General features: G+C 42.5%; 1 protein-coding gene across 1 annotated transcript in view; it reads left to right on the top strand.

Moving 5' to 3' along the window:
* Nucleotides 1-24,693, top strand: part of NFX1 (nuclear transcription factor, X-box binding 1) — a 572,380-nt gene that overhangs the window by 263,484 nt on the left and 284,203 nt on the right. The window contains 5 exon segments of the mRNA XM_029589884.1: nucleotides 4,108-4,325; nucleotides 4,868-4,965; nucleotides 7,560-7,590; nucleotides 7,824-7,906; nucleotides 12,921-13,029. Of these exon segments, the coding sequence (XP_029445744.1) occupies nucleotides 4,108-4,325; nucleotides 4,868-4,965; nucleotides 7,560-7,590; nucleotides 7,824-7,906; nucleotides 12,921-13,029 (539 nt within the window).

Genomic DNA, 24,693 nt, shown 5'->3' with positions numbered 1-24,693 from the left:
GGTGCGGGATATAAATTCTTTTAAATAAATACCGCGGGTTATTCTGGAGTCCAGAAAACCTTCTACTAGAAAATCTTAGAATATGAAGTGGAAGAGGTTCTCAACTTGGTTTGAGGGGGTGCGGTCTGGATCCCTTTTCTTGCTCCCTTCCCGCGCTCTTAGACTATCTGTTCCTCTCCAAATCCGATCTACAAACCACATCAATGAGTTCATTTCAGCACCATAGGGGCTTACCACCGGAGTACAAATGGTACTGCAATCTCTTCTCATTTGCTTGTGGGGCGGTTTATGAGGGGCTTATTACAACTAAAGCTCCCCACTCACCCTCCAACGGTTTCCTGGGATCTCAACATCGTCCTGTCGCAACTTTTGAAATCTCTGTTTGAACCATTGCGATCTTGCGACCTGAAGTACCCCTCCTGGAAAGTCATCATCTTGGTCGCAGTTTCGTCAGCTCGCAGGGTCAGCAAACTGCAAGCCCTAGTGTCATACCCACCTTATACAAAATTTTGTCATGACAAAGTGGTCCTCCGGACACACCCGAAGTTCCTTCCCAAGGTGGTTTCAGCGTTCCACCTCAATCACTCCATTATGTTGCCTTCCTTTTTCCCAAGGCCTCATAGTCGCCAGGGTGAACGGGCTCTGCTCGCACTAGATTGCAAGAGACTGCTGGCTTTTTACTTGAAGCAGATGGCGCCTCAGCGCCTCTCCACTCAACTCTTTGTCTCATTCGACAGGAACAGGCTAAGGGTTGCTGTCTCCAAGCAGACTTCATCCCATTGGCTTGCGGACTACATTGCCTTCTGCTATGCACAGGCGGGCTTACAGCTTGACAGTCACGTCAAGGCTCACTCTGTAAGAGCCATGTCAGTCTCGGTGGCTCATTTGCATGCAGTCCCCATTCACGAGATTTTCAGAGCGGCTACCTGGAGTTCCCTCCACACATTCGCCTCACATTATTGCCTGGACAAGGATGGTTGGCAGGACAGTCGATTCAGATGATCCGTCCTTCGTAATCTCTTCCAGCCATGAATATCCAACTCTCCCTCCATGGGCTCTGTCTTTGGATGCAGGCATGCGCCTCTGGTTGTTGCAGCTCTAGTTGTGCACGTTGGCACCTGCTCTCTGCTGCACATGTTGGGAGCAGTCTGAAGCTACTTAATCACCCTTGTGTGAGGACTACCATCCTGCTTGTCCTTGGAGAAAGCAGAGTTACTTACCTGTAACTGGTGTTCTCAAAGGACAGCAGGATATTAGACCTCATAAAACTCGCCCGCCAACCCGCAGAGTTGTTTTTTTCTCTCGATTTATTTTATTTTTTCGCAAACTCTGTTATAAGACTGAAGAGGTACCCCACATGGCTACCGGCATGCTGGGCTTGCTCAGTGTGCCAGTCAAAGTTTCCATGCCTGGTTCCATCGGATGATGTCAACTATGTGTGAGGACTAACCATCCTGTTGTCCTTGGAGATCATCTGTTACAGGTAAGCAACTCTGCTTTTATGAGCAGAATTTGTAGAAAGGCTTGTGGGCTGTGAGCAGAGTCCATCCCGCTTGCAGCAGAAGACAGAAGAAAGGCAAGAAGCTTGTGACAGAAATCAGTGTAGTAATGTGTGCTGAGGGTGAGTGTGTGTGTGTGCCAGAGAGAGAAGGAACCTGTGTATATATGCGTGTGTGAGGGCGGGTGCAAACACTTTTCTATACCGACCTTCATAGTTAAAAACCATATCGGATCGGTTTACATCGAACAGGGTAATAACTGGAGTGACAACTAGAATAAATAAGCAAATGAAGTGGAAGAGACCAAAGTTACATTCAAACAAGGGGTAAGAACTTGGAAGCTTAATCAGCTGGAAAGAGAGGTTAAAGCGGCGGTAAGAATATAATATAATACAGTAGAGAGAAAAAAAAAAACCAAAGTATCAAAGTCCATCGTTCAGGCAACGGATAGGTCCATCGTTCAGGTAGAGAATAAGGACAGACTAATGTGTATCTGGGGGATCTGAAAAGGCTTGTGAGAGAGAGGTAGTCTGAATGAGGATGGGTGTGTATACAAGAGAGAGAGGGTGTGTATGTGGGAGAGAGGAGTAGCCTGTGTGAGTGTGAATGCATGAGGAGTAGCCTGTGTGTATGTGTGGGTGCGTGAGTGGGCTACAGGGAGCCTGTATATGAGGGAGTATGTCTGTGAGAGGGAGCCTGTGAGGGGCTAAATGAGGGAGGGCTCAAACTCTGGGAGTGGAGATAGAATGGAAGGGATTGAGTGAAAAGGGGAACTGGAGAGATTGTGGAGAGCAAAGGAGTTGGGGCCTGTGTATACGCAGAGTGAAAGGGGTCTGACCAGGGGAGTAAGGAGAAAGTCGGAAGGGACACTCTTACAGTGTCTGCTCAAAATATTTAAAACTCTGTATCTTTGAGTAATAACTTTTCTGCATTACATGTTTAAATTATTTAGACCAATATAAAATATGTAGAATTTAAAATTTTTGTGTGCAGAATTCCCCCAGGAGTAACTTAAGGCCTTACCAGTTCTTCCATGTAGGTACTTAAACACAGTCTCAGCATACCACTTGCACAGGAAGAGACATGTTCATGGAAGGCTTGCGACACACCAAGCCATTTGTTACAAAGCCTCCAGTTTCTTGGAACTTGAACATGGTTCTAGCGCAACTTTTGAAGCCAGTTTTGAAAAAATGGATTCAATGGAACTAAAATTTTGAAGGTTCTATTCCTAGTAGAGATCACTTCAGCCTGTAGAGTGAGTGAGCTTCAAGCTCAAATGAACCCTATGTACAGTTCTTTCACAATATAGTTGTGATTTATATGCATCCCAAATTCCTACCAAAAATAGTTTGTTTTCCATATGAATCAGTTAATTAATAGTACACCTCATATTCTTCCCAAGACCTCATGCTTACCAGGCAAAGTAGGCTCTGTATACATTGGATTGCAAGAGGGCTCTAACCATTATATAAAAAGGATACAACCACTATGTCAGTCTACTCATCTTTTCATTTAATTCAACCCCAGCAGAATTGTAGCTGTTGTAAGCAAAAAGGACATTATCCAACTGACTGGTGGACCGCACTTTCATATTACTATAACATAACAGATATGCAGCTAGCTGGATCAATGAAGGCACATCTGTTGAGAGCCAGGGTAACATCAAAAGCAAATTTCTGCATGGTCCCTATTACAGAAATATGTAAAGTGGTACCTTGATGCAATGTGAAATTATGAGAGAGTGTATTTGGACAAGTGGTCCTTCAGAATCTCTTCAGTTAGGAGAACCTCGCCCATACCATATAAACTCCAGATTGTCCGACAGTACCATACATCAAGAAAATCCTCAGCTTGGTATTCCTCACTAGTATGACTGATTTCATCCTGATTTTCGATGGCGAAAGCAAGTTGCTTACCCATGAAAGGGGTTTTCTGTAGCTAGAAAAAGCAAAACACATACCCATCCCCAGGACTGACTCCTAAGCTTTGAAATAGACTGTGGGGGCAGTCTGAGGCAGTGGCTGTGCAGGAATGCCAGCATATGCTGAAGGTTTTTCTGAGTTCAGAGAGAAGTGTCTTTGTTGGCACTGTCATATGCCACTTACTAGTGTGTCTGATTTACCTTGCTGTCCACTGAAAAACCCAGTTAAAGGTAAACAATTCACTTTTCCTTCTTGCTTTTTCTTTTCACTGTGCAGTCTCTTATCTGAGAAACAGAATCGATATGTTAGCTTATTAGTAAATATATTCTAGACTTTGTGTTCTTGTTGCATAATGGTCTTTTTTATGTATGCTGGCAGTTTTGGAAAAAGCTAGAATAGAGCTACATCAGGAACTGCCTAATAACCTTTTGTATTCAGTTTGTCTGTGATACCAAAAGGAAACATAGGCTTATTTCATGCTTCAGTATGTTTTCCTTTATTGTATTATTGTGAGCAACTCTTTCACAAACTATTGTGTCCTGTAACTGTTACCCTATAGTTGCCTTTTTTCCACAACATATCCAGTTTGTCTTCATTATTATTTTCTCTAAAATGTTGCCTTCCCCTGTATGTAATCTTAAAAAATTACATTTTATAATACACCCTTCTATTTCTTGTGTTGCCAGAAAATTGAACTGTGGGAGGCATGGCTGCACTGAAGTGTGTCATCCACAGCCCTGCCAGCCTTGTCCACGACTTCCACAGGTAGTACGCTTCTGTCCCTGTGGACAGACTCCTCTTAGCAAACTACTTGAACTAGGCTGCGTAGACCGTAAAACCTGTATGGACCCCATACCGTCATGTGGCAAAACATGTGGCAAACCTCTCCCCTGCGGTTCCCATGGTAACTATGCTCTTGAGTATTGTAAAGATTTCAAATTGGTATTCAGTGTGTAACAGCATTCACAACACTATTTCCATTGGTACATTTATTTATAAATATTATGAACAGAAGTATTTAATTTGTAGCTCCCAGAAAGGTTTCCATATTGTAGTACTAAATACCTCTTAGTCCTCTGGTCATACATAGCACTTAACAGCATATTCTGTTGTCAAGCATGAGCTAAAACAGATTTCTTTAATGTACATCTTTTGCTCCAACTCTAGTAGCATGTTGGGAAACTGTCAGCACTAAGGAAAAGAGAACAAAATCTTGGAGGGTGCCTTGTAGCCTGCAGCTGAATATAGGAAATTGGGGTTATTAATCTATCAGAAAAATAATTTTAGACTGCAGGGAAAATCTTGGAAGATAGAGTAGGAAGTGGTAGTCTGTGAAGCAATGTAAAAGCCTCAAGCAAATATTTGAGTATTCAAATTTTTTTATTAAACATTTAGATGAAAAACATTAAATTTAAAAACATTCTTAAATTTTTATTCTTATTAAAGATTTTATCCATATATGTGAAAATCTCTGCCATGAAGGAGAATGTGGGCCCTGCACTCGCACATCAAATATTTCCTGCAGATGCGGCTTCAAAACAAAGGTATGTTTTGGCAACCATAATACATAGAATTTGACTGATGATTTTTCGACCTGGTGAAAGTAACTATCTGTTTAAGCAATATACTAAGTCAAAGACCATTTGGGTCTAAAACGTATCTCAAAAAGGGCTCCCTGTGACTTCTGTTAGGATAGTTTTCAGTCTTCACCTATTTGGAAAATAAGAGACATTATGACATCACTAACTGCTATGCTCCCAGAACAAAATACTAATGTATATTCATAAATGATCTAGAGAAGGGAACCACAAGTGAGGTGACCAAATTTGCAGATGACACAAAATTATTCAGAGTTGTGAGGAACTGCAAAAAGATGTGACATTAGGAGATTGGACATTTTGAATGGCAGACAAAATTTAATGTGGAAAAGTGCAAAGTGAGGCATATAGGGAAAATAATCCCAAGTATAAGTACATAATGCTGAGTTCTGTTTAAAGAACATAAGTTGCCATACTGAGTCAGACCAAGGGTACATCAAGCCCAGCATCTTATTTCCAACAATGGCCAATTCAAGTTAAAAGTACTGGCAAGAACCCAAACATTAAATAGATTCCATGCCACTAATGCCAATAATAGCAGTGGCTGTTCCCTAAGTCAACTTGATTAATAGCAGTTTATGAACTTCTCCATGAATTTATCCAAACCTTTTAAACCCAGCAACACTAACTGCCCTAACCACATCCTCTGGCAACAAATTCCAGATCGTATTTGTGTGTTGAGTGAAAAAGAATTGTCTCGTTTGTTTAAATGTGCTACTTGCTAACTTTGGCGTGCCCCCTAGTCTTTCTGTTATCTGAATGGGTAAATGTGAATATGTTATTTACTCTTTCGGATAATAGAAGGACTAGAGAGCATTCCATGAAGTTAGCAAATAGCACATTTAAAAGTTATCAGAGAAGTTTTTCACCCAACGCACAATTAATCTCTGGAATTTGTTGCCAGAGGATGTGGTTAGTGCAGTTAGTATAGCTGGGTTTAAAAAAGGTTTGGATAAGTTTTTTGAGAAGTTCATTAACTGCTTTTAATCAAGTTGACAGGGATTAGCCACTGCTATTACTAGCATCAGTAGTATGGTATCTACTTAGTGTTTGGGTACTTGCCAGGGACTTGTAGCCTGAATTGGCCACTGTTGGGAAACAGGATGTTGTGCTTAATAAGACCCTTGGTCTGACCCAGTATGGCAATTTATGTTTCTGGTAACTGTTAATAGCAAATAAAATGTTTGGAATAATCTGAAAAGGAATGAAAACTAAAATGGAAAATATATTGCCTCTGTATAGAGCCATGGGATGATTGCATCTTGAGTACTGTGTGCAGTTCTGGTTGGTCGATCTGAAAAAAAATCTAGCAAAACTAGAAAAGTTGTGACAAAACTGATAGAGATGGAATGGCTCCCTTATGGTGAGAGGCTATACAGGTTAGGGTTCTTCAGTTTAAGAAAGACAGACAGGAGAGGTCAGATTTCAAAGCTGCCATCAGCCATTATTATAATCCGACTTCAAGACTATCTGCTGTGATGTTTATCTAACCTTTTTTCACGATTACTGTAAACCGTTCTGATGGCAAAACCGAATGACGGTATACAAAACACGTTAAATAAATAAATGGTAGACATTTATAAAATCATGAATGGGGTGGAACAGGTAAGTAAAGGATAGATTATTTATACTCTCAAATAACACTAAAACAAGAGGACAGACCATGAAACTAACATAAACTTAAATCATAGAAAGTATGGTTTCACTGGGCGCACAATCGGTGGAATCTGTTGCTAGAGGATGAGGTCAAAGCAGCTAACATAGATTTAAAAGTGGATTGGACAAGTTCCTGGAGGAAAAGACCTTAGTACATTATTAGCCAGGTCGACTAAAGAAAGCTATTGCTTTCACTCAGAGTGAATGACAGGAAGTAGATCTCCTTTTTGGGAACTGCTGGATACTTGTCATCTGGACCAGCTATTGTCTGAGACAGGATACTGGGCTCGATGGATATTGGTCTTAACTCAGCATGATATTTCTTATATTCTCTTCTTAGCACTCTCTTCACTAATCAGAAATCTTTTTCACAAACTTTTGCTGTCTTTAAAACAGATGCCCTAGAGCTATTTTCAAATAGTTCTTTTTTTTTTTCTCCTCAAAATTCTATGTATTTTATTTTTAGTTTTGGAGCATGTTCCTTTTTTTGGTCCAACCCCAAAAAGGTCTGGGACAGTCATGCTTTTTAATTTGTTCATATTCTGTAGAAAGTTACTGTATACCTTACTGAGATTTTACTTATATTCACTCAAGATAAGGTGCTGCTTCTTTTAAAAGCAGATAAACATGCCATCTGAGATCCATTGGTATCTACAATATAAATTTAAGAATAAATGATAATAGTTCATTTATAGTGGTCAATGGATAGCTCTTGGGCAGTTTGCTATCCTCTTTCCTAACGATAAAAAAAAAAAAAGAAAGAAAAGTAACTGTTTCAAACTGTTTACAAGATTGCACTACATAGATTACCATTTAACTTTTCATATTGTGCTTTTGGTATATTTCAGTTGCTGTTTTCTAAATAGTTCACCTTTGCTTCCTAGGAAGTTCCTTGTGCTCTCATTAGAAATGAAGGTAAGCATCAAGCTGTAGAGCATTCCAGCTGTAAACTTTTTTTTTTGCTAAGGTATATCCATTTTAGAAAATGGAGCAGAGTGCAGTGCATTATGTGCATTGTTGTTCATTTATTATTTATTAAATTTGGCCGTTATTTAAAGTCATCAAAGTGGTTTACAACATAAAATGATAAACATGCACTGAAAAGTATATTTTATTCTTAAGGTGATATGTTTTATTTTTGACAACAGCGGATCTTACATTTATATGCGACAAGCGATGCAACAAAAAACGTTTGTGTGGACGGCACAAATGTAATGAAATTTGCTGTGTAGTAAGTTCACTTTCAAAGAAATCTTTATTATACAACTGTAGGTTATGACTGAACCTGAGGCATTTATTTCTGGTTAATGTGGTTTTTGCATGTTTTATTTAGCAAGCACACTTCATTTGGAAACCATTTTGGCTTTTATATAAAGCTGACACAATATGACCCATTTTAGGCCTTGTTTGAGCATACTGGGGTAGATTTTAAAAAGGTACGCGTGGGCGTACATGTGCGTGCGCTACCCGGCGCACGCGTGGGCGTACATGTGCGTGCGCTACCCGGCGCACACGTGGGCGTACATGTGCGTGCGCTACCCGGCGCACGCACATGCCGATTTTATAACTTGAGCGCGCAGGTTATAAAATAGGGTGTCGGCGTGCGCAAGGGGGTGCACAATTGTGCACCTTGCGCGCTCCGAACCGCGCTGCCTTCCCCGTTCCCCTAACTTGACCTTCCCACCCCCTTCCTCCCCCTAGCCCTATTTTGAAAATCTGCTGCTATGTGTTTGAATTCTGTAGGAGGTCTTTCAGCCTTTTGTTGGATCACTATAGAGAAATGACTATTTTTCACCTAGGACAAGCAGCATAGTAGTCCTCACACATGGGTGACATCATCAGATGGAGCCCGGCATGGAAAACTTCTGTCAAAGTTTCTAGAACTTTGACTGGCACACTGAGCATGCCCAGTATGCCACTATCCATGTGGCCAAGTGGGGGTCCCCCCTTCAGTCTTCCTTTCTTTCCAAGGTGCATTTGCCTCGCAGTGGTGGAGCTCTGCTCTGTCCTCAGTTCTTTGTTTTCTTTTGATTTCTTTTCGCCACCTTCAAGTGGGGTCCCCCTTACCTGGTTCCCCCCAGTCAGTGGTGTGGTGCAATAAGATTTTTTTTTTGTTTTTTTGTTTTTTACCTTTTTTTTGCAGTCTGTTCCAGGGGTTTTTTGGCGTTAGTTAATTGTGCACCCCCTTGCGCACGCCGACACCTTATTTTATAACTTGCGTGCACTTGCACGCTCAAGTTATAAAATCGGCATGTGTTCGAGTTGACAGGTGGTATGGATTACCTTCCTCAGAAAAGGATGTTAAAGCTTTGTGCCTAGGTGAGAGAGTTCTCTGCACAGCAAATGCCGACAGCTTGGCATTATCTTCAGCTTTTAGGGTCAATGGCTTTGACCATAGAGTTAGTGCCTTGGGCAGGAGCCCATTTGAGACCTCTACAGATTTTGCTTCTTTCTGGATGGAATCCACAAGTTCAGGGTTACCATGTGTGTCTTCCTTTACCTGACAAGATTCAGGAGATCTCTGAATTGGTGGACTTGTACACCAAATTTAAAAAAGGGGATGCCTTTGGAAAGTCCAGTTTGGGAGCTTTTGACTACAGATGAAAGTCTGTTAGGCTGGGGAGTTCATTATAAGAATATTTATACTCAGAAAATGTGGAATCAAAGCGAGTCACAGTAGCCAATAAATCATTTAGAGACCAGGGCTATCAGACTGGCTCTACTGCATTTTCAGCCTTATCTTCAGGGAAAGGCAATGGAAGTTTTAAGTGACAGTGCAACAGCGGTAGCATATATAAACAAGCAGAGAGGAACATACAGGGTGTTCTGAAAGAGAAGGATCACTTGTTTGTGTGGGCTGAGAATCACTTGCTTCATTTAACAGCTCAACACATAGCAGGGCAGATCAATGTTCAAGCAGATTATCTAAGCTGGAACGTAATAGATCCTGGAGAATGGGAATTATGCCAGGAGGCCTATTTGCAGATAGTACAGAGATGGGGGCCACATCGGTTAGATCTCATGGCTTCCAATCAAAACAAAAAGGTTAAGAGGTTTTTCAGTCATCTGAGAGAATTCAACAACAAAGCAATAGATGCCTTTCATCAGAGTTGGAAGGGATACGATCTTCTGTATCTTTTTCCCCCATGATGTCTAATAGCTCGAGTGTTAAGGAAGATAAAGAGAGAAGAGTGTGTGTTAGAGGTGCTGGTAGCCCCCGATTGGCCAAGAAGTCTATGGTATGCAGTCTTAAGGCTTTTAGTAGATCAGCCTCTTCTCGTGGCGCAAATCAAAGGTCTTCTACATCAGGGTCCTGTAGAGATGGAGGATCCAACACCATTCTTGGTCAAGGCATGACTATTGAAAGGGCAAGGCTAGTAAGAAGAGGTTACTTGCCTTCGGTAATTAGTACAATGTTACACGCCAGAAAGAAATCTACTTATTTGTCTTATATAAGAGTTTGGAGCATATATGAGAGTTTTTGCAAGGAAAGAAATGTATCTCCATGGAAAATACAAATAAAAGAATGTTTTTACAATGTGGTTTAGACAAACTTTTAGCCTTAAACTCTTTGAAAGTGCAGTTAGCTGCCATTTCATGTTTTCGGGGCAAAATTAATGTTAATTTGATCTCTTTTCATAGAGATATTGCCCGTTTTCTGAGTGAGGTAAAACATTTGCATTCCTCCCATTAGATCTGTTTTTCATCAATGGAGTTTGTTTTGCAAGCTGTAGCTAAACCTCCCTTTGAGCCTTTATGGGCGAATCTTCAATTAAGGATTTAACACTTAAAACAGTCTTTTTGGTCGCAATTACTTCTGCAAGAAGAATTTCAGAATTTACAGGCTTTATCATGTCAATCTCCTTTTTTGAGATTTTCTAAGAATTTGGTAATTGAGGCTTGTTCCTTCCTTTTTATCTAAGGTAGTATTTCTTTTTAATTTAAACCAGCATCTTGTTCTACCTGTGTTTTACAGGAGTGAGTGTAAGGAAGGTCTAAATTCATTAAGATTATTAAATGTCAGAAGATGCTTAAAAATTTATCTTGAGAAAACTAAGGATTTCTGAAAGTATGAAAGATTATTTGTTCTTTTTTATGGACCACGTAAGGGAGAATTGGCTTTAAAATCTTCAGTAGCTAAGTGGTTGAAGAATACTATCTCTTCAGCTTACTTTATTACAAGGTAAAATGGTTTCTAATATGATTAAAGCCCATTCAACTTGAGCATAAGCCTCATCATGGGCTGAAGGAAACCAAGCCCAAATGTAACCAACAGTAAATATGAAAACACTCAAAATAATCTGATTAGAAATCTTATCTTCAAATATAAAGGGCGAGGTTCTGGACTGGTGTAGCAGAAGTAAAGGTAAAACACAATTTCTCCTTCCATTACCTTCTGCTCCACCAGTCCCAAATCTATGGAAAATACCAAAGCCCATCTAAGGGTAGGTGGATAACAATCCCGCTTTTAAGACAGACTAAACAAAATTGGCATCTTTTCCAGCAAGAAGATCCAACCTAAAATGCTTTACGAATGTTCCCAAAGAAGTCCATGTTGCCACCTTGCATATTTCCAATGGACTTACCAAACACCTTTCAGCCCATGATGAGGCTTATGCTCAAGTTGAATGGGCTTTAATCATATTAGAAACCATTTTACCTTGTAATAAAGTAAGCTGAAGAGATAGTATTCTTCAACCACTTAGCTACATGTGTGAAGACTACAATAGTAAACTGGTTGAATATGTACTAATCAACACTTAATTTCTAGTGATGTCATTTAAAAAAATGAAACCCGCCTGCCACCCCGTGGAGTTGGGTTTCTCCTATGTTTATTTTGTTTTGTAATTCTCTGTAAAGAAACTGAAGTAGGGGACCCTTCGTGGCCACGCAGATAGTGGCACGCTGGGCATGCGCAGTGTGCCAGTCAAATTTCTAGAAACTTTGACAGTAGTAGTTTTCCGTGCTGAGCTCCATCCGATGATGTCACCCATGTGTGAGGACTAACATTCTGCTGTCCTAGAACAACTGTTACAAGTAAGCAACTCTACTTTATTCCTTGACAAATAACTTAGGGCCAGATATACTAATGGTTTTTCCCATTTTGTTCCTGTGGGGAAGAATGCTTAGTACATATGTGCCACCTTATGCACAAAATGAATTTTAATAATAAATTAAGTGGATAAGAACTGGAAGTTGCATAGCAGCCATACACACAAACATTCTGAATATCTCATTTTTTACAAAATGATGTCACCAAACACTTAACATTGCATAAATATAATTGTGAAATATTAGAAAACATTTAAATTAAATCATTGGCTTTTTTTTTTCTTTACCACATTGGCTTGTGTAAGTCACTAGCTTATCTACTAGACTTTGAGAGGATGAAGCAGGAAAAAGTGGGATATTTCCTCAACTTCTCCCTTCAGGTCCTCCAGTCTCTCACACCTCATTTGACTCATGCTTCTGGCCCCTGGCATTGGCCCTTTTTTGTAGATGAAAGGAAAAAGCAGTTGCTACCTGTAATGGATTTAATAGCAATTAAATGTTTGACATGGACTGAATAATGTTTGAGGTGGCAGCATCTAAGGTGTGTAACTGACAGTTTAAATGTGAAAAAAAACATTGGCGCTAAAATACCAGTGAATAGGATTAAAAGTTTTCATAATATAGTTGACTTTGTGATATTAAAGATGTTATGGTGGGGATTTTTGGGAAAAAGTTAAAATTTTGAATACTGCAGTATTGAAGAGAATGTAGTTGGTTCATCATAACCCAACACAGAAGAATTTTTTATGCTAAAATACTAAACTCTATGTATAACCATCTGGCAAGGCATTATCAATTCACTGATTTCTGCAGCAAACAGTACTTTAATACTGGCAATGTGTACAGTTCAGTGTAATTTTACATATACAGTCCTAATTGCACCAGATCTAAAAACAAGCAAACAAGAAAATTCATGCAAATTGCTTGACAAAGAGAAGATGTCTGGGGGGGGGGGGGGTTGGAAAGAAATGTATAAATGTCTTTATTTTATAATGCCTTTAAAATATTTCACACATTTGTGGGAGGAAAGGTGAAGGAACTTAAAATATGATTCAGCTTTACTTTCCTGGTTATTTGGGCAAATTGTGTATGGTTTTCTAGTGAAAATATAACCTATACTGCTGAGAATTGTTAAGAAATGCAGGCAAAAGATGTTTTAAGTAGCTGTTGTTTCATATTCATTCTTTGTACAGGACAAAGAGCACAAATGTTCCTTGATTTGTGGACGCAAGCTTAACTGTGGCCTTCACAGGTGTGAGGAGCCTTGTCACCGTGGAAACTGTCAGACATGCTGGCAAACAAGTAAGGAATATTTTACTGTGCAGTTGGCCTCAGGATTTTCTCATGTATTTTTTAAACTTTTTAAGGGGAAGTGCAGTCTGTTTCAAATCTTTTAAAGCTTTAGAATTTGTAGTAAACAACCCACTCAGTTTTGCTTTCTGTATCTAATAAATATAAACAACGAAGGAGCGCGACTAAGGGGCCTGCCCCTTGTTGCGCCCCTTTGTGCTCCCCTTTCTCCCCTTCCACCCCTCCCTCCTCCAACCAACTGACCTCGAATACTGCCTGCTGCACCATTGTACCACCTTTTGCTCCACCTTGCCATCATTGTAGTACTCTGGGCTACTCTTGCTCCCCTCTGAGAGGTCTGTGTGTGCTTAAGCAGTCTCAGTACTCCACCGCTAACACCTGCTGCTTAGCACGGTATCTAATACTGTCCTGTATTACTTTTAGTATTGCTTTGCACTAATTTATCAACTGTTGTACCTGGTATTACTGCATCATAATTTTTATCAGTTATCTACTGCCTCGTACCAATCCCACGAGTTAACTTCGTTCTTTCTCTCACCTATCCCTCCTCTCCCTTCTTCACCCTTTTCTCCACGCCCCACCCCAACGCTCATTCAGCCTCTTCTGCCAGCCTCTGTCAGCCTCACCCCCAGAGGTTTTCTAATCAATCTCCTCCACCATGCCCCCTACTCCCACTTCTCTCCCATATCATTCCCCTTCCCCCGTATACACCCACCCATACCCAGACCTCCACCTCTTCGCATTGCTAACCCTCAAGCCCAGCGCAAATCCTTCCTCCCCATCCTTATCTCCCCTTTAACCCAACTCCTCGGCCTCACCACAATTTCCATCATGCTATTCAATGCTCACTCCCTCTCCAAAAAAAACCCACATCCTTGATGACCTCATTCTTGATTACAAACCTGAAATCTGTGCAGTTACAGAGACTTGGCTCAAGGACACTGACACTGTTATCTTGAACCAACTCCCTACATCATCCCACGACATATCCTCCATCCCCAGATTGAAAAAAAGAGGAGGTGGCATTCTCCTTATCTCTTTAAAAAAAACAACAAAAAAAACCCCCCTCAAACTCAGGCCCATGAATATCAACCCCCCACCTAAACTGGAAGTCGGACTATTTGAATTTACCATTCTCCAAATCTGCCTCGTCTACGCCCCCCCTGGTGTCCTGGAACAAAACCCCTCCCCCCTCATTGAACTCATATCCAACAATATAAATAATGAAAATCTGCCATACTACTGGGAGATTTCAACCTCCACGTAGATTCCACTCCCCTCTCACGGTCCTGTGCAACCTTCCTAGCCGCCTTTCAGGCCCTAGGCTTCACCCAAACCATTTCAGCCCCCACACACAAAGCAGGGCATACCCTGGACCTCACTCCTGTATCCAGGTCCCATCCCCCCTTACCTGTACCCCTGTATCCGTGGTCTGACCACGCTCTTATTGAGTCCTGCCTTACCCTTAGCTCCTCTAATCCCCGCAACCATTCACAAAATAATAACTCCTCCTACCGCAAAACCTGCACTACTGAAGAGCTCACCACAGCACTCTCTGATTCCATGAACAAGCTTGACTGCTCCTCTCCCGACACTGCACTCAACTCCTGGGTCAGCATCACTCAAGACATAGCCAACAAGATATGCCTCATCATCACCCGTAAGCAACGCACCTCTCCCTCCAACAACAAACCCTGGTACGCAACGGAACTACACCAAATGAAACACAACCTCAGACTCAAAGAAAGAGTCTGGCGCAAAGACCCAAGCCCACAGCATTCCACCTCTTACAAATCATAATTACACACATACCGCCTTGCCATTCAAAAGGCCAAGCGTGACTACTACGCCTCCAAAATCCATCAGTACACTTTCAACCCCAAAGCCCTTTTCTCCTATGTCGCAGCTCTCACCAATCCCCTCCACCCCCATCATCGCTGAGGAAGAAGCTAGCACAAAATGCGAAGAACTCGCTTGTTTCTTCCACAACAAAATAGCCAACATACTCCTCAGGTTCCCCCCTGCAGCTTCCCACACACCCCTCCCTCCCAAACCCAACAATAACCCCCCCACCCTGAAAAATTCACTCAACTCCATTGACTACAACTCATCTAAGGAAATTGAGGCAATCCTCAAAAAATCTAAGCCTGCATCCCACCCATCCGATACTATAACCATGAAAACGCTACTCTCCATCCCTACTACTGTTGCTCAACCCTTAGCAGACATTATAAACTGCTCCCTGTGCACTGGCTCAATCCCTGACCCCCTCAAACATGCTGTAGTCAAACCCCTCCTCAAGAAGCCCTCTCGTGACTCCAAAGACCCATCCAACTATCGTCCTATCTCCAATCTCCCTCTCATTTAAAAAAATCATGGAGAAGGTAGTAAACACCCCGCTCATGGAATACCTTGACGACGACAACATACTTCACTCCTCACAGTTTGGCTTTCGCAAAAATCTAAGCACCAAAACCCTCCTACTATCTCTCACGGACTTCCTCTTCATTGGCTTAGACCAAAGTCACAAGTTCCTCATCGCTTTCCTCAACATTTCTGCGGCTTTCAACACGATAAGCCATGATCTTCTCATCTCCCGCCTAGCCGACATTGGCATTTCTGGCACTGCCCTCCTGTGGTTCAGATCCTACCTAACTAACAGATGCTTCTCTGTAAAACTTGGTACCTCAGAATCCTCTCTTTTCACCCTATTGCAAGGAGTACCCCAAGGCTCCTCCCACTCCTCCACCCTATTTAACATATACCTCCTCCCCCTCTGTCATCATCTATCTGATCTTGGTCTCAAATTCTAAATCTACGCAGATGATGTCCAAATTATCATCCCTATCCATGAATCACTAACTGCCACCGCTTTTTGGATAAACGCGCGTGGAGATGGGGGATTCGGAAACTGACATCTAGGTATATATATATATATATCAGTTTCCGAATCCCCCATCTCCACGCGCGTTTATCCAGGCAGCGGTGGGCGCCCGTTCATCCGGGCGGTGCGGGCGGGCGGGCGCCCGTTCATCCGGGCGGCGGCGGGAGCCAGCGGGCATGCGTTCATCCAGGTGGAGGGAGCCGGCGGCAAAAGCGGCCTCCAGCAGCCCCCGCCGGCAGTGAATGAATGCACGCCTGTGTACGCCCGTGCGATTTCGGCGCTCAAGGTAGTCACATGCCGTGACGTCAAGCGTCGAGCACCGAAATTGCACGGGCGTACACAGGCGTGCATTCATTCACTGCCGGCGGGGGCTGCTGGAAGCCGCTTTCGCCGCCAGCTCCCTCCGCCTGGATGAACGCCCGCCCGCCGCCTCCCGGATAAACGCGCGCCCACCCGCCCGCCACCCGGATAAACGTGTGCCCTCCCGCCGCCGCCTGGATGAACGGGCGCCTACCCGCCCGCCGGCTCCCGCCGCCGCCGCCTGGATAAACGCGCGTGGAGATGGAGGATTCGGAAAGTGACATCTAGGTATTTATATATATATATATATATATATATATATATATAACAACTTTTGTTTTAGTTTTCGCCCAGCGCCTTGCTTCGGGAGGGGGGAAACCATCCACTTCCTGGTACCTGTCATTTCAAATGTCAGTTGAAATGACATTTGAAATGACAGGTACCAGCGCACCCAGGATACTGTATAGGCGCTGTATTAAGCGCCTATACAGTAAAATGGGTTGCGCGGGCCTAACGCTTCGCAGACGCGGCTTGCATTTGCAAGCAATTTGAATAGAGTATCGAGCAGTATGTGAAGAGAACTGTGCGTGCGGGGAACGAGGGTGCGCCCGGCACTGCCGCACTCTTTCTAACGCGGCATAACTGTATCGACCTGTTAATCTTGTAAAACTTGTATATAATCATTATAAAACAATCCTGTAAATCAAATAATCTTCTCAGAACCACTTGTAAATTTGTAAATCGAGTAATCTTGTAAACTTTGAATATTTCTATATTTGTTAACTATGCTCCATCTATCCCGTTTCCTTTTTCTATTTTAGTTTGTCAGGTCCGCTGTTATGGAACCTCATACTGTTTGCCTATCGGTTGTCCACCCCCACTCCCCTGTTATTTGTACTTTCCACCTTTTGTTATTATGTAAACCGATATGATGTGTACTTTAATGTCGGTATAGAAAAGCTGTTAAATAAGTATGTATTGTATAAATGTTCGATAAAAATTGTTTTTCTTTTAACTTTGTGATTAATTGGAGAAGTGACATACAAATAGTTTTAAATAAATAAATTTAACAATTCATTGTACTAAGGGATTGTTTTGAATGTTATTTAAAATTAGAATGCCATATGCTTTGACAACCTCTAGATAGCGGAAAAACTATTTAAAGTTTAAAGGAGCAGGCTTTAATCCAGATTATAGGTTAGATGTTACATTGGCAATTTACTGTAACAATCACAACATTGTTACAACAGAGGATTGCCTGTATTCTGCTTAAATACCTGCATATTTTCTTTTGGAATCTTTAAGGAAAATATGCTTAAGAATAATGCTTTTCCTTTTATGGTACATTATTTCTAAGACTATAAAACTTACTGATAGCAGAAATTCTTCAGTGCAGTGATTTTGCAGGAATCTCTTATTGAAAAAATGTTTCCTCTAGTGCTTGTGTGTGTATCTGTTGGCCTCTGGTTTCTCTGCCAGGATCTTCTGTAATAGTCTGTGCATGCATGGATCTGTGTGTGTGTCTTCTGTGATAATGTGTATTGTCTCTCTCTCTCTGCAGATCTCCTCATCTGTATTTTTTTTTTCCCCTTAGTATCTTTAGGGATCTTCATTTTCAGTTTTTAAATTATTTTCCCCAGAAATTTACCAATGTTTATAATGAACAAAAATGGCAGACATCAGTGGAAAAAAAAAGAGTCACTCTTTTCCACTGATTTGTCTCCCTTTTTTGTTATAATAAACACTGATAAATTTCAGATGAAAATAAAATTTGAAAACAAAAGTCCCTAAGTATCTTGAAGGAACGTAGGTCACATATTGTGTTATGACCCTAACTCTTTCAGATTCTTGAGATGGAGGGAGAGGGTTGAGAAGTCATAATAGTCTGGACTGGCTCAAGTGGATCATGGGTTTCCTTGAAAGTGAGGTGGTCATCTGCTGGCTGTATCAAGTGACACTTCCAGATGATTAAATTAGAGCTCATTGGTACTTGACCCATAGTTAGAGACTATCAGGAAAGATGCTTGGCACAGCAGGGAAACTGGACTATTCTGGTAAATGATTAGGCCCTTTTTGTTTCGGTAAATAACTGATCTTTCATCATGCTTGGATCTTTGGTTGATAGGCCTGCTGCCCTTCCCAGAGACTATTCTTTGAAGGAAGGTTACAGTATCACACAGTTTTCAGTGTTCAGCATTCTTGTTATAAATTTTTCAGCCATTTTGTCCCATCCAGAGCATGCAATATTCCTGTATCAGTATATTTCAGCACAAAGTACAGAGGGAGGGAGCTGTGTAACTTCAGGCATGGTGTAGGGAACAGTAAAACAGGGTTTTAACTTATACACTATATTTTGGGCACAGCTAAATATGAAAGAATTTCATTAAGTCTTGACTCTCTACTTGCACAGTTAGGTCCATATGTAAGCAAGTATGAAGCCTGCATTGCTTTCTTTTATGAGTCATCTGTCACAGTCTGACAGACTGGAATCAGGGAGCACCCTTGCAGGAGCAATACAGGTCTGCAGGACAAGACTGGAGCTACCTAATCAGCCCTCTACCCCGCAGGTTGAGCCCTTGGGTTCTGGGGGCTGGTAGGACTTTTCCTCCTGGCAAATAGGGAACTGGAAATAAGATACTGGGAGTTGGATCCAGGTTCTAACTGGACCCAAACAAAGGAAAAGGGCAAGATCTGGGAAGTAGACAAGGGACTAAACTGGGCAGGGCAAGGACTGCACGAGGATAGGACTAGACTAGACTAGAACAAGGGGGAAAGCATACAGTCAATCAGCAGTGCCTGGTTTGGAGGAATGTAACTTTGAAGGATATTAATGAAACAGGAGAGTTAGGGCATCCCAAAAGAGAGGTTCCAATCAAAGCAAAAGTAGTCCATGTGCCTATAAGTAAAGAATCACCTGAGCTAAAGAATTCCAAATTATCCATATCAACTGAAAAGCAGGTTGTTAATACAAACAAAAAACGCACTTTGAAATGACTGTATGCCAATGCCAGAAGTCTAAGTCGTAAGATAGGAGAGTTAGAAAATATAGCAGTGAATGATGAGATATAAGAACATAAGAAATTGCCATGCTGGGTCAGACCAAGGGTCCATCAAGCCCAGCATCCAACAGAGGCCAAACCAGGCCACAAGAACCTGGCAATTACCCAAACACTAAGAAGATCCAATGCTACTGATGCAATTAATAGCAGTGGCTATTCCCTAAGTAAATGTGATTAATAGCCGTTAATGGACTTCTCCTCCAAGAGCTTATCCAAACCTTTTTTGAGTCCAGCTACACTAACTGCACTAACCACATCCTCTGGCAACAAATTCCAGAGCTTTATTGTGCATTGAGTGAAAAATAATTTTCTCCAATTAGTCTTAAATGTGCTACTTGCTAACTTCATGGAATGCCCCCTAGTCCTTCTATTGTTCGAAAGTGTAAATAACCGATTCATATCTTCTTGTTCAAGACCTCTTATGATCTTAAAGACCTCTATCATATCCCCCTCAGCCGTCTCTTCTCCAAGCTGAACAGCCCTAACCTCTTCAGCCTTTCCTCATAGGGGAGCTGTTCCATCCCCTTTATCATTTTTGTTGCCCTTCTCTGTACCTTCTCCATCATTTAATTGGCATCTTAGAGACCTGGTGGAAGGAGGATAACCAATGGAACAGTGCTATATCAGGGTACAAATTATATCTCAATGATACGGAGGATCAGCTTGATGGGCGTACAGCACTTTGTCCGGGAGGGTATAGAGTCCAAAAGATAAAGATCATACAAGAGACTAAGTGCTCAGTAGAATCAATATGGGTAGAAATCCCACGTGTGTTGGGTAAGAGTATAGTGATAGGAGTATACTACCTTACACCTGGCCAAAATGATCAGACAGATGATGAAATGCTAAGAGAAATCAGGGAAATTAACCAATTTGGCAGTGCAGTAATAATGAGATATTTCAATTACTCCAATATTGACTGGTTAAATGTAGGATGCTAGTCCTCACATATGGGTGACATCAGTAATGGAGCCCTATAGGGAAAAACTTCTGTCAAAGTTTCTAGAAACTTTTGCCTGGCACAGTGTGTCCACTGAGCGTGCTCGGCATGCCATGATATTCTCAGCCACAGGGGTCTCCCTTCAGTCTTCTTTTTTCTGCGAAGCCATTAGCCTCGCGGTTAACTGGAGTCCTGTGTGGTGATTTTCACTATATATATAAAAACAACCGAAAAACTTCGAAACCGCAAGGGTCCCCCGTTTTTTACCATCGCGGTAAGTTTTTCCATTTTTGCGTCTGTTCCGTACTGTATCTATTAGCCGAAAGTCGTCGACGGCTGTCCGACTTCATAATGGCTACGGGTTTTAAGAAATGCCTGATTTGTTGTCGTACAATGTCCATCACGGACCCACACTTAGTGTGTGCTCTGTCTTGGTGAGAGACACGATGTCCTAACCTGCCCGAAATGTGCCGAGATGACGCCAAAGGGCAGGAGACTCCGGATGGAGAAGATGGAGCACCTGTTCCATTTACAGCTAATGCCCTCAACTTCGACGTCCACGCAGTGGTCTCCGGCTGGAGCGATCCATTAGGTCGTCCTGAAGAAAAGAAAACCGGATGAAGCGGGAGATAGAATGTCAACAATCCCGTCTATATCTTCGATAAAATCGACGTCAGTCATCGAAAAAAGCACCGACCACAAACAGAAGCATCAGCATCGACATCGGAGGCCTCATGTTCTTGAGACCGACCCAATATCTGGCGGTCCATCAAAGGATCCTGGATTAGCGTCTAAGAAACCTCAGAGAGAGGATGCTTCATCGAGTCCTTCCACCCCAAGGCGATCCCCACCGATATCGGTGCCGGGAACCGTACCGCCTCAGGGCTCTGCGGAGGTACCGGAATCACCTTCACTGTCTCCCCCCCATAGCTGCTCTGTTCTCTCCAGCTATGCGGGCGGAACTGGACGGCTATATCCGCCAGGCAGTCAGGAATGCACTCCTCGACATCCCTTCGAAGCCAGCGCCATCGCCAGTACTGTCTCCATTGTCAATTCCATCGACGCCAGCACCGATGCCCTTACTGGTTCTATCGCCGGGTCCATCGATGCCAGTACAGATGCCCTTACCAGTTCCATCGTCGATTCCACCGATGCTGATACCCGATTTTATCTTTTTTTGCGCCGATTTTAGCAAAACTAGATACATTTATCGGTGCAATCCCAGTGAAACCTCAGGAAGTGCCGATACCACCACCGAGGGGAGAAGATACTGCCGGAGAATCACCGATTCCAGCTCCGAACCCGGGTCCATCGGGGGTTCCACGCCCATTCCCACCAATATCCCCATTGTTCCCATCGAAACCCAGGGGACAATCATCGATGCCATTGATACCAAAGGTGCCTAGACTACATACACCTGATACATGGAAGGATACTGACACTGATACCTCCTCAGAAGAAGTCCTCTCGGAACAATCTCCTCCAGAGGAACGTAGAAAATCCCCTCCGGAGGACCTATCCTTTTCCAACTTCATCAAGGATATGGCTGACACCATTCCTTTTCAGCTACAGTCGGAGGAAGACACCAGACAAAAGACCCTGGAAGTGTTGCAGTTCGTGGACCCACCTAAGGAGGTATTAGCAATACCAGTCCACGAAGTCCTCGTAGAATTGTTACACAGATTATGGGAGCATCCCTGCTCCATATCTCCAGTAAACAAAAGGACCAATGCAACATACCTGGTCCAGCACATCCCAGGCTTCCAGAAGACTCAACTACCTCACCAGTCATTGGTAGTTGAGTCAGCACAAAAGAAATCAAAAAGAATAAAAACTCATTCTTCAACTCAATCAGGAAGAGACAACAGGTTCCTAGACAACATAGGTAGGAAGATGTTTCAGGGATCCATGCTAGTTTCCAGGATTGCATCCTACCAATTATATATGACGCAATACCAGCGTAACGTATGGAAGCAAATGCAAAAACTCTCTGAAACTCTCCCCCAGCAAGTTCAGGAGTCATTCTCTGGCATAATTCATAAAGGTCTGGAAGTGGGCAAACACAAAGTTCGTGCAGCATATGATAGTTTTGAAATGGCATCAAGACTATCAGCCAAAGGTATAAGTGCTCAAAGATGGGACTGGCTCAAGGCCTCAGACCTGAGACCCGAAATACAGGAGAAACTGGCTGATCTCCCTTGTGTAGGAAACAATCTCTTCGGGGATAAGGTGAAGGAAACGGTTTCTCTCCTAAAGGAACACTCTGAAACCCTAAAGCAACTATCTTCGGTACCTCAGGAGTCTCAAGTACCATGAAGAAGACTCCCAAGAAAAGAGTCCAAGCATCCATACTACAGGCCAAGGTGTTATTATCCACCTCCTGCCCGTGGACGCTCATCCAGATCAACTCAACGAGCACAATCTAGACAACCAAGGGTGCCTAGAGCTCAACCCCCTCCGCAAACAGGAGCAACATCGGGGTTTTGAAATTCTACCAGAGAGCAGCAGCCGGTCTATCAGTCCGACCCCAAATTTGCCAGTAGGAGGTCGGATTGCTTTCTTCCAACGCAATTGGTCTCACATTACCACAGACCAATGGGTAGTCTCCATCACATCTCAAGGGTACCACTTGGACTTTCTCACTGTACCAAACGATACTCCACCCACCTCGTTTTGGACAGTAAACAACCAATCCACACTTCTAAAAACAGAATTATCCACCCCTCTGAGAGTCAAGGCCATGGAACCAGTTCCCTGGCCTCAGCAGGGCAGAGGATTCTACTCCCGTTATTTCCTCATTCCAAAGAAAACAGGAGGCCTACGTCCCATACTCGACCTCAGAAATCTCAACAAATTTCTGAGAAAAGAAAAATTCAGGATGGTTTCCCTGGGCACCATGTTACCTCTACTTCAAAAGGGAGATTGGCTCTGTTCTCTGGATCTTCAAGATGCTTACGCTCACATTCCAATATTCCCTCCTCATCGCAAATATCTACGATTCCTAGTAGGAAATCAACATTTCCAGTACAGGGTGCTACCATTCGGTCTTGCCTCAGCACTCGAGTGTTCACAAAGTGCCTAGCAGTGGCAGCTGCCCACCTACACAAGCAGGGCGTGCACTTGTTTCCTTACCTAGACGACTGGCTCATCAGAAGCCAAACAAGGCAAGGAGCTCTCAACTCTCTCAAGCTCACAATAACTCTACTCCATTCCTTGGGATTCCTTATCAACTACCAGAAATCCCACTTCACACCATCTCACCTGTTACAATTCATCGGAGCAGAATTAAACACCATAACAGCAAAAGCTTTCCTTTCAAAAGACCATGCACAGACACTAGCCTCGTTAGCAGGCTATCTCCATGCACACACACAAATAACAGCTCATCAATGTCTCACTCTCTTGGGTCACATGGCCTCCACAGTTCACGTCACTCCTATGGCCAGATTGGCCATGAGGCTCACGCAATGGACTCTCAAAAGACAATGGATACAAGCCATTCAACCGCTTTCTTATCCAATTCAAGTAACTCAGCAACTATGATCCTCGCTCCTATGGTGGACAACCATGAACAACTTGCTCAAAGGCCTACCTTTCCAACAACCAATTACGCAGGTGACGTTAACTACAGATGCATCCACCTTAGGCTGGGGAGCACGCATTGGTCATCTGCAGACCCAAGGTACTTGGAAAAACTCGAAGCTACATTTCAGATGGAACACAATGCCTTTAGAAATCAGAACACTAAGAGACATCAAAGCATTCAAAAAAAGTTTAAAAACATGGCTATTTAAGCAAGCATACCATAAAGGGAATGAAGAGTAGAATCCAGGGAATTGTATGATGCAGTTCAAAGAACTCCCACACACACACATCAATTTACTCAAATGGTGTGTGTGTGTGTGTGTATATATTTTATTTTACTTTACCTCTATGTGGTTGCAATCTAAGAGGACCAGACAAGAGGGTTAATTTATCTTATAGCCGATATACTTAAAGTAGACATGACTTATCACAACCACTAAGTAATATTTAATATGAAACTGTTACAGTATTTGATGGCACCTGTTTAGTTAATATAATTCAACACATTTAAGTTTGAAATTATGTGCCTTATTGTGAACCGTTGTGACGGCAACTAGCTTAACGACGGTATAGAAAAGATTTTAAATAACATTTTTAAATAAAACTTCCTAGAGCTTTGAGCTATACGTTATGCGCTGCATGCGTACAAGGACTGCCTTTCCCACAAGACTGTTCTGATACAAACAGACAACACAGTAGCTGTGTGGTACATCAACAAACGGGGAGGTACAGGCTCGTATCTCCTTTGTCAAGAAGCACCACAGATTTGGGACTGGGCCCTAACACACTCAATGCTTTTACAGGCCACTTATCTAGCAGGAATTCACAATGTAGTGGCGGATCGCCTCAGTCGTCAATTCCAACCTCACGAGTGGTCTCTGGATCCA

The sequence above is a fragment of the Rhinatrema bivittatum genome, chromosome 2, assembly GCF_901001135.1.
Source record: "Rhinatrema bivittatum chromosome 2, aRhiBiv1.1, whole genome shotgun sequence".
Classification (NCBI taxonomy): Eukaryota; Metazoa; Chordata; class Amphibia; order Gymnophiona; family Rhinatrematidae; genus Rhinatrema; species Rhinatrema bivittatum.
This window is presented reverse-complemented; position numbering and strand designations above follow the sequence as displayed.